Source organism: Molossus molossus, unplaced genomic scaffold, assembly GCF_014108415.1.
Source record: "Molossus molossus isolate mMolMol1 unplaced genomic scaffold, mMolMol1.p scaffold_m16_p_3, whole genome shotgun sequence".
Taxonomy (NCBI): domain Eukaryota; kingdom Metazoa; phylum Chordata; class Mammalia; order Chiroptera; family Molossidae; genus Molossus; species Molossus molossus.
In genome coordinates this window covers 30,926,498-30,941,011 of record NW_023425366.1, presented here as the reverse complement: position 1 = coordinate 30,941,011, position 14,514 = coordinate 30,926,498, and the positions used below count along the sequence as shown (strand labels likewise).

The 14,514-nt window shown below is 45.9% G+C and overlaps 1 protein-coding gene across 1 annotated transcript in view; it reads right to left on the bottom strand.

Moving 5' to 3' along the window:
• LOC118641837 (death associated protein) overlaps nucleotides 1-4,602 on the bottom strand; it is a 55,653-nt gene extending 51,051 nt beyond the window's left edge. The window contains exon 1 of the mRNA XM_036279427.1: nucleotides 4,469-4,602. Within this exon, the coding sequence (XP_036135320.1) occupies nucleotides 4,469-4,523 (55 nt within the window). The 5' untranslated portion in view covers nucleotides 4,524-4,602. The remainder of the gene's footprint in view (nucleotides 1-4,468) is intronic.
• Between the last annotated feature and the right edge of the window lie 9,912 nt (nucleotides 4,603-14,514).

Here is a 14,514-nt window from a genome sequence, read left to right as displayed (position 1 = left end):
TGGAAGATTCTGCAAAAATGCTGACTAAAAGGGTCTCTCTTTTTTCTTGGAATGACCAGAGAAAAGGTAGACCTCTTTCCTGTATCTTCAAGCATTGATCAGTGATTGGGCTGAGGACACTGGGGACATGATTAGCAAGCCTGTGGCTATAGGGTTACTACAATAAAAAACTAATTAGTCTTCCATTCCTAGCAAAAGAGTGGCCTAGAGAATATAAAAACCTCTCTGCAGAAGATAATTCTGGGAGAATTATCACCCAAAACCTTTAAAATGCATCTTTCACTTCTGTCTGACTGAATAACATAACAAAGAATAGAATTATTTAGAAATTACTAAAAAAAGTAAAGGCGGGTGGGGGGGCAGGAAGAGATAAACCAAAGAATTTACATGCATATATAACCAATGGACACAAACAAAAGTGTGGTGAAGGAGGGGGGTTGAGTCAATGGAGAAAAAGAGAGGGACATATGCAATACTTTCAATAATAAAGATAAATTTTTAAAAAGTAAAGTGATCTATTTCTCACTTTACTTTCCATAGATACAATTGTTTTATATTTCCATTTGACTCAGTTCTAGAAGGGATGTGAAGCCTACTTTTTATAACCATACGTAAAACTAGTAACGCTCCACACTATCACGTATTAGGTTTTTATGATAACTTCACTGACATACCACTTTGGCTCCTCTGGGACATGGGGAGGACCCTATTCCGCAAAACGTCTTTAACAAGGAAACCTTAGCCACAACACTGCCACTGAATCAGGGAGACTGGCAGAAAGAATCGTGTGCCTCACAATTACATCCTCCTCCTGCTGAGGCACACTAGAACCTCACTAATTCCAACTTTGCTAATCTGTATTTGCAGTTAACTCTCATAAAACAAGCAGTCTCACTTCATTTCTCCACAGATACTCTGTAGTCAAGAGCAGTGGAGAGGTCTGAAACCATTAAGACTTTGACTTTCCCAGAGGACCGCCAACAGTGCCCGGCTGGGACGAGGTGCCATCCCCGCTCATCAGTAATGCGCTCCATATTTGCACAGCCCCTTTCCTCCACACTCTGCACAAGCCTGTGCCAATGGCCTCCTTAATCTCACACCTTGCCAGGAAGGACCTACAGGCCGGTCCCACTGAACTCACTGGCTCTGAAAGGAGACACTCCAAATGGTTTGGCCAGTTTTTTAAAATGGAGTTATCTTCTTTATTCTAACTGTAAGGTGACTGCTAGTTAAATGAGTACATAAGAACCTAGTGCTTAAACCGGTGCTAGAGAAGGGAAGCTAAATATGCCACCCCAAAATATGCCTCAGCATAAGGGTTATTTTGAATGGATTAAGAAAAAGCAGACAAGGGAAAGCTCAGAAAACTGAGAATGTAAGGGAAGGTTACATTTATAACGGAAATTTCCATTTCTAAGTGTCTCCCTCTCTGTACTAGAAAGGGAAGATGACTAAATTACAAGAAAACCTTAACTCTGCATAACAACCTTACTCTGGTTTATCTGGCTTTCCTGGAAACCTCCCACAACTGGCTCCCCACTCCCCAACATTTTTCTTCTGTCTTTAGTTGAAGTTGGAATTTGAGGTGATGGCTTGGGCCATTTCAGGGAGTTATTCAGTTTTCCTAGGTCTCTCCCACCTTTGGAGGAGGTATTCCTGTTATTAAAGTTCTGTTTATTTTTCTCTTACTAATCTGTCTTTATTACAGGGGGTGGGGAGGGGGGTCTCAGCCAGGAACCTAGAAGGGTAGAGGTAAAATTATTTTCCCTCCCCTATACCAGGCACACTGTAACATTCAGCAAAGGTTAGTTACTACTTGTACTATTTGGATGCCACTTAAACTGGCTGACAGTCACACCTGCATCACTAGTACACATTGGAGACAGTGCAGAAGTAGAGAACATAGTGGGCCCTACATTCTGAAAGGGAAGTGAGAGGTGCTAAGAGGCTCTGAAGAAACTCACTCAGGAGCTATTTTATGCCACGCACTGTGCCAGCCCCTGGGAAGGAAGACATCCATAAGACCCAACCCCAGAAGTAAGAAGAAGAGATAGACAGATGGAGGTAAGTGTAATAAGGAAACAGGTAATTTTGTGGAAATGTTCAGGATACCTGGTTCAGACAGCAATAATAAGAAAACACAAAAGAACATGAAGACAGTCATGAATGAGAATTTTATTGTTTCCAATTGAGGATTTAAGCACAAGTCTGTGTTATCCAATTTAAGCACTTAATGAAAGTGTGGCCAAAGTTTTCAAGGCTGTTATTTTGATTTATGAACTGTGCTCTTGGCTATCCTTTATGATTGTTCTTTATTACAGTAAACTGACCCCCCACCCCCCAACATCAACTCTGCAGAATGGCCTACTCTCTGGCCATGCCAGAGTAAATAGGAATACCTGACTACCCTCAGCTTTCTGCCAAAAAAAGCTTTCCCACAGGGGCCTCTGTTCCACAGAGGAAAGTGGATCTGGGGGGCACTGTGATCAGGCGAAACACTGAAATTGACAAAAGCCCCTTTCTAAACTGAACCTCTGGACCAGGATGCCTGTTCTATCTCCAACTCTGGGCAAGAATGACTGGTCTTGGAATGTGGGGAATGACAATGACAGTTTCTTAAGCAGCTCCTGTGAGACTGGGACCCTAAAGGCTAAAGGACCTGCCTTGAAGTCACTTGAAAAGTTTATCTGTGGGATTAACTGCCCTTGAACTTGGATCCTGATGAATAGAAGGGATGGAACTCCAGTGAGAGTTACAGTGGCAAAGGTAGTCCTGCTCTGTGACTCCCAGAAGATTATCTGGCCCAAACCTCCCATTTCATAGATTAGGAAAAGTGAGCCCTAGAGAAGTGACGGGTCTCAAAACTTAGAACCCAAGTTCACTGCTACACCAGCACAAGTAAGTTTGCTCCTCTCTCCTCTAGCATAAATAAGCTATTTAATTTGTAATTCACAAAGCCTAGCTGTTTACAATTCAAAGAAAACCAGTCCTTCATGGAATTTCTCCCAAGGAGTTAATATGCACAGTTCATGTCTGTAATCCTAAAAAATCTCCATATGAATATGTTTCCATATGCAATTTAGTTGCTACTACTTTAAGTTGGTGTCACTCCAACATATATACTTTATTGCTACTCATTACCCTGGGAAAGAGGAGTGTAAAGAAAGGTGTTCCTTCCTGCAGTGCTGCCCAGGTCATCAGGCAGCCGGGCATGGGGCCTGCTGAGGTAGAAATTAAAGGTCAAGTTATCTTTAAAGGAAGTCTCTTTGAGGCACTTTTTTAAAAAAAAACTAATGTGACACAAAGGCCCCCCCAAGCCTATTTCCACTACAGCAGAACTACTTTCTAAAATCCCATGCTTCTTAAGTCCCCAGGCATTTGTTATCCACTTTTCTTCCCTAGTCCAGGTTTGTTTTTTTTTTGTTGAGAGCGTCTTTGACCAGTGAAAAATATTACCGTGGAATACACCATATTTAAAGAGCTGCTCTATTCATCATGTTGAAGCAGAGAATGAGTGCCCTACCTTGGGGGGCCACAGATCGGGATTACCGGGAACCTTTATTGTTAAAATTTAGGTGGCACATATGTGCCACACAAAGCAGCCATGTTCACCAAGGCTTCTGTCATTAGGAGGATAGTTTATAACACTAAAGTGTGCATTGAAGACCCTAAGAGAACGCACTCCTCGAGGTGATCTGGCTTCTGGGACCCAGACACCTCGCATTCACTCTCCCAGAGTCTTAGCACCTGTATCCCCTGTCATTGCAAAGGCAGCGGAAATGGAAATGGAGCAGCTGGAACAGCGCAAAAGAGCCAAAAGGAGCTGTCCTCGGGAAGGGGAGGCGGCCGAATGAATTCACCGGCTGCTCAGATTCAGATTTTATATGAAATCTGGATTTAACTTCCTTCGCTCAGAATTTAGAACTTGGGGGGTGGGGGGACCACTTTTGAGAAAGAGCTGGATGTGAAAACAACTGGGGGGAGGGAGTCATCTCGAGTGATTAATGATAAAAACTATTTCCACTCCTTTGATTCTTTCAGTATGAAATGCTGTCAACCGACAATTAATCATCACCCTGTCATTAAAAATATACTAACGTTTAATTGTATCGCCTACTCGTTATCCCAAAACATCTTTATATTCTGAGCAAGCGCTCACCGCCCCCATTTTTATTTTTTCTGGAAGTTGTGCAATTGGGCTTATTCAAGTCATTCTGGTTTGCATGCAACTAACTGCTACGGGCTTGCGGTGTTCCGCACACTTTAAAGACAGGTTTCGCCGAACGCAGGGTTCAGTGTAACTGAAAACCCCAAGAGCAGACAGGTCCCAGGCTGGTTCACAAGTCCCCGCGCCACCCGCCGGGCCTCCCCGCTCGGCGCCCCGCTCGGCGCCCCGCGCCCTGCACCCGCGGGTTCGAGCCCGCCCTCGGAACCCGCGAGAGGAGAGAAAGTGGAAACGAGTCAGTACCAGCGGGCGGGTGTCCAGCTTTCGTCTCTAGCTTCCCCTCGGGAGGCGAAGACATGGTGCAGACGCGTTTCGGAGCGGCTGCGAGGGCGGCGGTGGCGGGTTCGCGGGCCGCGAGGATGAGCGCGCGTGGGGTGCTGGGGCCGCGCGGGGAGGGCTGACCGCGGCCGTCGGGAGGGGGCGCGGCCGCTGCGCGCCGACGTGGCGGGGCCCTGCCTGCGCGCGGCTGCGCAGTGACGTCACGGCGCCCGGCCTGCCCCGGGGCCCTCTGTGCGCCCCGTGTACTGAGCCTGCGCAGTCGGCAGCGCCACGTTGGAAGTTTTGCCCGCGGGCGGAGGAGGAGATCCGGGAGGGGCGTTCGCGGTTAGGAGAGGTGGGGATCCAGGCTGGCCACGGCAGTCGCAGGAGGTTGGAAAAAGGCCCAGCGTGAGGGTGGCTACTCCGTGGGCCGCGCTCAACCAAGTCCGCTGGATAATGACTGCGGTGCGGAGTTCGAGCCGCCGAAGTGGGCCGCCCAGGCGCCTGCTGTATGTGTTCAGGGAGCCAGGGCCAGCTGTCCTCGCTCGGCTCACGCTGGGAGTGACTACTTTAATGCGGAAATGAGACCCCAGGCGGGACCGACCAGGAGCCTGAGGGTGGCAGGGATTTGTTAAAATTGAGAAGGGCAGCGCTGCGAAGCCGGAAACCTGGACAGAGTTCTCCGAGGGCAGCGTCTGTGCCCGCTCTCTGCCATCTTTCTGTTGCAGTGGATGCTGATTCTGTCCTAAGCTCATCCTTTGCTCTCGTGCCCTGGATCGCACACCTTTCGCCTTCTCAAGCACTTTGCAACAGCAGTTATCCTTTCTTGAACCAGCAGGCTCATCTTGCCGGATTAGCGTTCAAACATAAATAATGTCTTTAGAAAAGGAAACACATGACCTCTCTTAGCTGGACCTTTGACAATACAGCTGCCCAGAGGTTGGACACCTTACCTCCTCTCTGTCGTCAACCTAGTTCAATCCATCTGGCTATCATCCTGGTAGCTACAGAGAGGCTGGCCCCAACCATGGAAAATTCTTTTGTCAAGGTTGCTCATGACCTCCATGCTACCCAACCCAACCATCACCTTTCTACCCATCCTACTCAACCTCAGCACATTTGACTTTGCCGCCTGTCCCCCTCCTCCTTAGTTTCAGGGATGCCACATAACTACATAACACTTGATACCCAGTTACCTTGGCTGTGTGTATGAAAAGGGGCCACATGCTAACCTGACAAGCTCAGGGAAGGCCTAAGGGGTGGCCTTGCAAACTCAGACCTAAAATAACCACAAAAGCCTGGCAGGTGTGGCTCAGTGGTTGAGCATCCACCCATGCACCAAGAGGTCACCAGTTCAATTCCTGGTCAGGGCACATGCCTATATTGTGGGCCAGATCCCCAGTGGGGGGCATGCAGGAGGTGGCCAATCAATGCTTTCACTCATTGATGTTTCTGTCTCTCCTTCTCCCTTTCTCTCTCTCTAAAATCAATAAAGAAAAAAATTAAAATTAGAAATAACCACAAAGGGTGGTCTGAAAAAAAAAAACTTTTAATCTAAAAGTAATTTATGGTGGGTAATCATGTCCTATGCTAAAATTTTCCCTGACAAAAGTCAACTTTCACTTTAATTGAAACTATTGTCCTTTTTCATCTATGATAACATACTTTTGGAATGTCAGGTTAACTTCCCTTTTCCCAGACCCTTGTCCATGTAAGAAACATTAAAACCTGTGAAGAACTTTTGTGAGTTTATTTGAGGCAAACTGATGATAGTTGCCAAGAAGCAAAATATCAGTGAATTGAGATAATGCTCCAGAGAATGGTAGTTTTGCACCTTATTTTATACATTATAATCAAAAGGGGAGACATAAGTGGGTTACATGACATTGGTGATAGATTAGGGGGGTGGGAGAAAGCAAAGGGGTGGGGAACCTCTGAGATTGACTAAAAGGTAAAATGATAAACACATGCTTCTTTTGCATAAGTGTGTACACTGTACAGGATAGTTAACAGTCAACAATTAACATGACAATAACAGTGAGGGGAATTGTGCTCTCCCTGGTCTGGAAAAAGGGAAGTTACCAAAAGTATGTTACCATATATACAAAAAGACAATAGGCTCAATTAAGGTGAAAGTTGACCTTTGTCAGGGAAGATTGTAGCCTAGGATGTGACTACCCACTGTGAACTGCTTTTAAAAAGTTATTTCAGACCGTCCTTTGTGGTTATTGTAGGTCTTTTGAATTTGAAAGGCTGCCCCTCAGACCTTCCCTGAGCTTGTCAGGTTAGCACGTGGCTCCTTTCTGTCCACAACTGCTAGTGTTCAGTCCTGTTGGTGGGCTCCTGTTGTAGTTTTCTGAACTTTTGAGTACACCAAGTCTCAACACCAGCCTTCTTCTCTATCTAGACTTTGCTTCAGTGGTCATGTGCAGACCTGTGGGTATGACTATCATCCAAATGCTTATGGATGCCAAATCTGCAAACCCATTTCTCTATGCCTGTCCCTCCCCTAAGCTCTAGACTTACATCTCACTCACCTCCTTGACCTCTCTCCTGGGTGTTTAGCATAGCGTTGCCAACTCTGCCTCATGGCACATATAAAAATGCACATACCATTAATTGATCTTGGACTTTCCCCCTTACATTTAAATGTCATTAGTGGCAGGATAGCTGTTGGCCAGGTGGCAGTAATGATATAGTCATCATTGTCTTGCACTCACATCAAAACTTGCAGACAGGTAGCAGCAGCTTAGAAGAAAATCCTGAAGTCAATAGTGGTACACTTTTTTACGAGACATTGCATACGAGACATTTTTTACGAGACTGACACTCTTGAAGAAGCAGAGCAAAAAAATTTACACACACCAACTTGGATTCTGAATGGAAAAATGCTTTAAGAATACCTAGCCAATTCATTTTATGAATATTTTTAATGTATGTGTAATAGTGCTGTATGGTTAAAAAGTCATGTCTTGCCCTGGCCGGTTTGGTTCAGTGGTTAGAGCATCGGCCTGCAGACAAATGACTCTCGGGTTTGATTCTGGTCAAGGGCACATAGCTCAGTTGCGGTTCATCCCCGGCCCTGGTCAGGGTTGTGCAAGAGGTAACCAGTTGATGTGTCCCTCTCACATTGATATTTCTCTCTTTCTCTCTCTCTCTTCCTCCCTACCTCCCACTCTACCAGAAGATAAATAGAGAAATATCCTCGGGTAAGGATTAAAAAAAAAAAAAGTCATGTCCTAACAAGTCTGAAATAACTATTTCTAAGAAATATAAAATAAAAATTCTATGTTATAAAACATTGTGTTGGCCCTGGCCAGTTTGGCTCAGCGGTTAGAGTGTCGGCCTGCGGTCCTGAGAGACCCAGGTTTGGTTCCCGCTAAGGGCGCGTACCTTGGTTGCAGTTTGTCCCCGGCCCTGGTCGGTCGTGCGGGTGGCAGCCACTCGATGTGTTCCTTTCACATCGATGTTTCTCTCTCTCTCTCTGTTCCTCCCTCTTCCTCCCACTCTACCTGAACAAAAAAATGGGAAAATGTCCTCGGGTGAGAATAAAAACAAAAAAACAAAAAAAAAACCATTGTGTTATTATTTATTTGGCAGCATTTTCCCCTTAGTGGTACATAAAGTTGCATGTTATGAGCAATGGCATCTTCTATTTAATGACATATTGCTACTGGAGGGATGAGGGGGACAGATACCTCCAATATTCATGGGCAGGAGATTCCTGGAGTGCAGTCAGAGTAAACATACGCAGAAGCCCCACAGGAGAATGAATGGTTTTTATTGGAGTAGAATTATATTTCTGAGGTTGTAATGGCCCATGTCCAGTCCTGGAAGAGGAGCAGTTGTGGACTCAGCAAGGCTGGAAATAAGGCCAGAGTCCAGAGTGTCCGTTCTATGATGCAGCTGGGTCCAGATCAGGCATCAGGCTAGATTCAGTCCATTAGTCCATTGTGTGGAGTCCCACATGGCTGTGGGGCACCTGGGGGTGGGGCAGTGCAGGGTCTGGGAGCCCCGAGTACCAGGAGTCTAGCACAGCAGAGAGAGAGAGAGAGAGAGAGAGAGAGAGAGAGAGAGAGAGAGAGACATTCCTTTGTCTAGGAGATTAAACTCAGGTTTTGCATGCTTGCAGTGGCCATGCCTATTCTGGTCAATGACTTGCTCCCAGGTGTGACAGAGAGGTAGGCACCTCCCATGTCACTGAGACCTTATTGAGCATGTGTCTAAATTGCCTTTGTCAAGTCCTTTCCCCCACTGATCAGCAAGGAATAGACCTGGAGTGTTGAATTAGCTAATCTCTTTATTCCTTTTCTGTTAAATAATAACCAGGTAATTGCAACAGTATCAATATTACATTGCTAGGGAATGATCTTGATTCTGATGTTCCTTGAGTGTGACAAGCTGATTCTTCCTTTTGAGTTTTAGCATTATCTGTTCCCTCAGTCTGGAACTGTTTTCTCAGATTATTGCATAGTTAACTCCTCATTCTGGATCAGTTTTTCAAAGGGCCTACCCTGACCCCCAAATCTGAAGAAGCCAGCCCAGGCACTAGACTCTCATCACTTTGTCTCCACAGCACTTCATCCTCATCTGAAATTCCTCACCTATTATCTTGGTGTTACTGTCTTTCTTTTCACTGGTTGAATGCCAACCCCACTAGAGGAGAGACCTTGCCAATCTTGCCCACTGCTTTCCCAGCAGAACCAGAGTGGGCACAGAAGAAGCATTCAGTAGATATTCTCCCCCATAATTATGGAGCATAGATACACTTAATTTCTCACAACTATTACCTAATGGAAAAGCAGCAAGTAAGGACAGAGAATGAAAAATATATTACATAGTAGATAGATAGCATTAACACAAACGGACTCTAATTGTAACATTTACTTTCACTCGTGAGCATATTTGTGTGTATGCATGTGTGTGTGTGTGTGTGTGTGTGTGTGTGTGAGTGTGTGTGTGTACATGGGTGTGTCCAGTCCCACTGATCCTAGATGCTGAGGATAAATGTCAGGTACCACCCACTGGAAGCTTTCTATGCAGACGTGCACACTCAATAGATGTTATCGGAATTGCTGAGTGAATAATCTTATTTGAAGCTCACTATAACTCGAAAAGTAAGTCAGGTTAACTCATTTTACCGAGAAAAACAAAAGCAAACAAACAAAAGGGAGATGAAAGAGTTGTTAGACATATGTGGAACACAACTTCTAGGACCAGAAGATGGATTTCCAAGTCCCAGTCCCATTTTCCCCGCTGTTGGCTGCCTTCTAAGTGGAGTTTTGGGAACCATTTCTCCTTCTTCTCTATGTAGGCTGTTTTCTAATCCCAAATGGTGCTGAAAAACATGGTGCTAAATCTATGACACTACTTAATGTGAATGCTGTAACCACTGGAGATAGTATTCAAAGAAGAAACAAAATGCAGAATCTCTTTTCCATGTGTATATTTTGTAGCCTTGGCTACATCACTAAAGCTTTCTGAGCCTCATCTAATCTCCTCAGGGCTAGTGTGAGAATTCAGGACTGACTAAGTGCTGAATACAAACTTGTACAGTTCTGAAAAATTCCTTTTACTCCCCACAAGATGCTGAGAGGTGAGGGCTTTCTTGCCCTCACTGCTGGAGGAAGGGAGCCTGGGAAAAGGCTAGCACAGGGTCTGGTAGCCAGTGCGGAGACCAGAGAGAACTAGCTCTCTCCACTGTCCTGGTTGCACATTTGGAAGTGCTTTGTGAACCATAATAGTCTATAGAATGTACTGTTATTACTGCAAAGGGAGTTGTCATCAACATTCATGAAATAAACACATTGGCCCATAGCTGATTAAAATAACCCCACCTAGCAACCAGTTTGATGAACATTGCTTTCTTTTTTTTTTTTATCCTCACCCGAGGACATTTTTTCCATTTTTTTGTTCAGGTAGAGTGGGAGGAAGAGAGAGAGAGAGAGAAACATCGACGTGAAAGGGACAAATCGAGTGGCTGCCACCCGCACGACCAACCAGGGCCGGGGACAAACTGCAACCGAGGTATATGCCCTTAGCGGGAACGGAACCCAGGTCTCTCGGGACCGCAGGCTGGTGCTCTAACCGCTGAACCAAACCGGCCAGGGCTGAACATTGCTTTCTTATTCCAGGCTGGCCCATCTGTTCTGTTCTCTTGTGCTGCTGTCTGATGGATGATATATATATTTTTTTAATCCTCACCCGAGGACATTCTTTTTTTTCCCATTTTTTGTTCATATAGAGAGGGAGGGAGGGAGGGGGAGAGAGAGAGAGAGAGAGAGAGAGAGAGAGAGAGAGAGAGAGATCAATGTGAAAGGGACACATTGAGTGGTTGCCACCCGCACGATCCCAACCAGGGCCGGGGGCAAACTGCAACCGAGGCACATGCCCCTAATGGGAACTGAACCCAGGTCTCTCTGGACTGCAGGCCGACGCTCTAGCCACTGAACCGAACTGGCTGGGGCTGGATGAGAATTTTTATATTCCTATTAACTACACAGAATTCTCTCCCATTATTGATATGGCTCAGAAAAGGAGGGCAGCAGTAAGTCGTAACTTTGCTATGTAACACCTAGGATATTTCTTATTATATTATGGATGTTTTAAATGATATCATAGTAAATATAACTTATTTAACAGCCACACATACAACACTCGAATAGGAAATGCATGTCCCAAAGTCAAATAAAAATGATAGAATATCACACATCTTACACACACACACACACACACACACACACACACGAGGAATCCTTCCAGTTTCACTGGACTTCACCTCTCAGCCTGTCACAGGGTAATTAAGAAGCACTTTGAGGCATTTTTAAAAAAGTAATTCAATACCTCATAAAGAACAGGACATGGAGGTCAATTTTAGTTATATAGGCTAGTTATCCTCTAGCTAAGGGTATTTGAAGAAAAATATAACCAGCCTGAATTGTGGCAAATATTCCTCTTATCTTTATTTGGAAATTAAAAACTGCAAAATAGATGAGAGTATTACAACTGTGACTACTGATTTCCTACAGAATTGCAAACGCTATGTAAGTTATTTATGAAAAATGTGTTTTAGCAGAGAAATGGGGGTGGGGTAGGGACCATTTTATTTCTGGCTCTTTCACTGAGTCATTATTGGACCTGGTGCAGACTACTTCCACACTCTGATTATAGCTCCTCAGTGGAGGCAATAATACCGATCATACACGGATTCTCTAGTAGTCATTCAATATTATGTCTTAGCACTTATCTCCTTGTATAAAATTCGTACAAGACTATATGAATTGCTGTAAGTATAAAACATAAACATGACAAAAAAACATTGAGAATAAAGAGGCTTTCAGCAAGAGAAAATCATCTCAAGGGAGTCTGAAATTGAAAAACAACGTATTTTTGTTAGGTTTTTAAAAAATGAATTTATCATTCTTCTGAGGAAGATGGCGGTGGGCAGGACAGGAGGGAGGGTGAGTGTGTGAGAGAGCGAGTGGACATGAAGGTGGACGACCAAACCCGAGCAGTGCAGAGCCGCGGAGCAGCCTGTGGATGGGAGCAGCCAGTTACCACGGTAAGCAGCCCTTCAGGGCGCTTCTCCCTGCTCTGCGGGGAGGTCCCACAATTTTGGAAGATCAGGGGTCTTCTCTGGGAGGAGGCAGTGGGAGCAGCTTAGGGCCCAGCAACCTGAGCCCACCAGTGCATCTGGCACCATTGGACCAATGGACACTCTGTGTCAACACAGACCCGTGCACAGTAGTGGAGCTCCCAAGGTGCCGGTCGTGAAAGCCGCAGACAGCCTGGAGCCCAGCACCATCCCCCATAGTAGCAGCCCCATCAGAGTTGAGATATAGCCCCAGCAACAGAGGCTGGGGAGCAGACATCCATCCCCAGGCAACAGAAGCACAGACCAACAGCTGAGACCCATCCCCCAAAACTACAGCAAAAGTTGAGCAGGAGTTGAGTCCCACTGGGCAGCAGCACTCCCTCCCCAGCCACCAGTGGCAGGACCTGGGGCTCCACAGAGGTCTATGAAGTCTAGTAGCTCACAAGAGCAGTGGGAAGCCAGAACCCTAGAGAGATTGGTACAATCCAGCTGACCACCTGTGGGACCTGCAGGGTGCGGGGGCACCAGAGAGGCCTGTGTGACCCAGCAGGGACTGTACGATCCAGTTACCCTCCAGACATGAGGGATGCTGAAGCACCAGGGAGGCCTGTGCAACCCAGCAGGGACTGTGCCATCCAATTACCTGTGGGATCTGCCGGATGCTGAAGAACCAGAGAGGCCTGAGTGACCCAGCAGCCCATAACATAGGCATAGAGCCAGGTCCCCAAAGGGACTGTGTAATCCAGTTATCCACGGGACCTGCAGGGTGCTGAAGCACCAGAGAAGCCTGTGTGACCCAGCAGCCCATAACATAGGCATAGAGCCAGGTCCCCAAAGGGACTGTGTAATCCAGTTATCCACGGGACCTGCAGTGTGCGGGGGCACCAGAAAGGCTTGTGCAACCCAGCTGTGCACAAGATAGGCTTAGAGGATGTGAAAATGGAAGTGGAGCAAATAGAAACTATGCAGAGGATCTCTCAGGACCAAATGGGAATTACAACTAAAATAAAGACAAATCCTCGGAAAAAAGCAACAGAAAAGCAGCAGGACAGGACCATATAACCAAGGACACTGGTAGGATCTGTGGAGGCACGAGAGGGTGGCAGGCTGGGAGCCCACAGACAGCAGCAGTCTTAGCTGTGAGCAGCGCCCTTGGGGAATAAAGACCAAGTCCACTCCACAGCTCAGAGAGCCAAACAGAGTGCTAAAATAGCTTCAGCCACTCACCTGGGGGCTACAGAAGAGGGAGGGCGACTGGGCTGGAACTCTGTGGGGACACCCGGGATTTGGAAGGCACTCAGAGTTTTTGCTGAGTTGCAGCCACAAAGGATGGTGGCCAGGGTCCTCCTTCCCTGAGCTGTGGGGAAAAGCAGCAGCCCCTCCCCTCAGAGATTCAGTCTTTCCCAAGTGAGGCAAAGAAATACAAATTGAGGCTCATTAATAACCAGCATATATCCTACCCTCTGGAAATCCTCTTATGCAGAACACCAGGGCTACATTCCAAGGCACTGAGTAACTGAGACTACTAGCCTCCAGGAAAAAGCTAGAGGATAACTGAACCTTTCCTGGGCTTGCAATTCTACCGAGGAAAGTAAGACTTGACAGTGGTGTTTAATGTGGGCCCACCAAGGCTCATCCAAACCCAGGAGAGGGAGCCACAAACAGCAAAACATCAACACCCACAGGGAAAATTTGGCAGGCTCCAAAACCCTCTGAGATAGCCAAAATGGTGAAACAAAGAAACAAACCTCAGATGAAAAAACAAGAAAACTCTATCGAAGATGAGATCAATGAAATGCAGCTAAGCAAATGATCAGAGGTAGAGTTCAGAGCCATGATCTTGAGGAAGCTCAACAGCATGAGTAAGGACATCAGCACCATGAGTAAAGATATAGAAACATTGAAAACCAACCAAGTGGAAATGAAAAATGACATAGCAGATATTAAGAACACATTGGAAGGACTAACCAGCAGAGTAGAGGAAGCTGAGGACCAGATCAGTGAATTAGAAAACAGGGTAGAAAAAAACCAACCAATCAGAAAACCAAAAGGAAAAAACAATGAAAAAACAGGAAGATAGCTTAAGAGAACTCTGGGACAACTGGAAATGTAATAACATTCACATCATAGGAGTCCCTGAGGAGGAAGAAAATGGGCAAGGGTTAGAGAACATATTTGAAGAAACAGTGACAGAAAACTTTCCTAACTTGATGAAGGAAGAAGGCATTCAAGTTCAAGAAGCACAGAGAGCCCCAAGGAATAAGAACCCAAACAGGTCCACACCAAGACACATAGTGATTAAAATGCCAAAAATTAAAGACAAAGAGAGAATCCTAAAGGCAGCAAGAGATAAGCAACAGGTTACCTACAAAGGAAACCCCATAAGGCTCTCAGCTGACTTCTCAACAGAAACACTACAGGGCAGAGGGAATGGCAT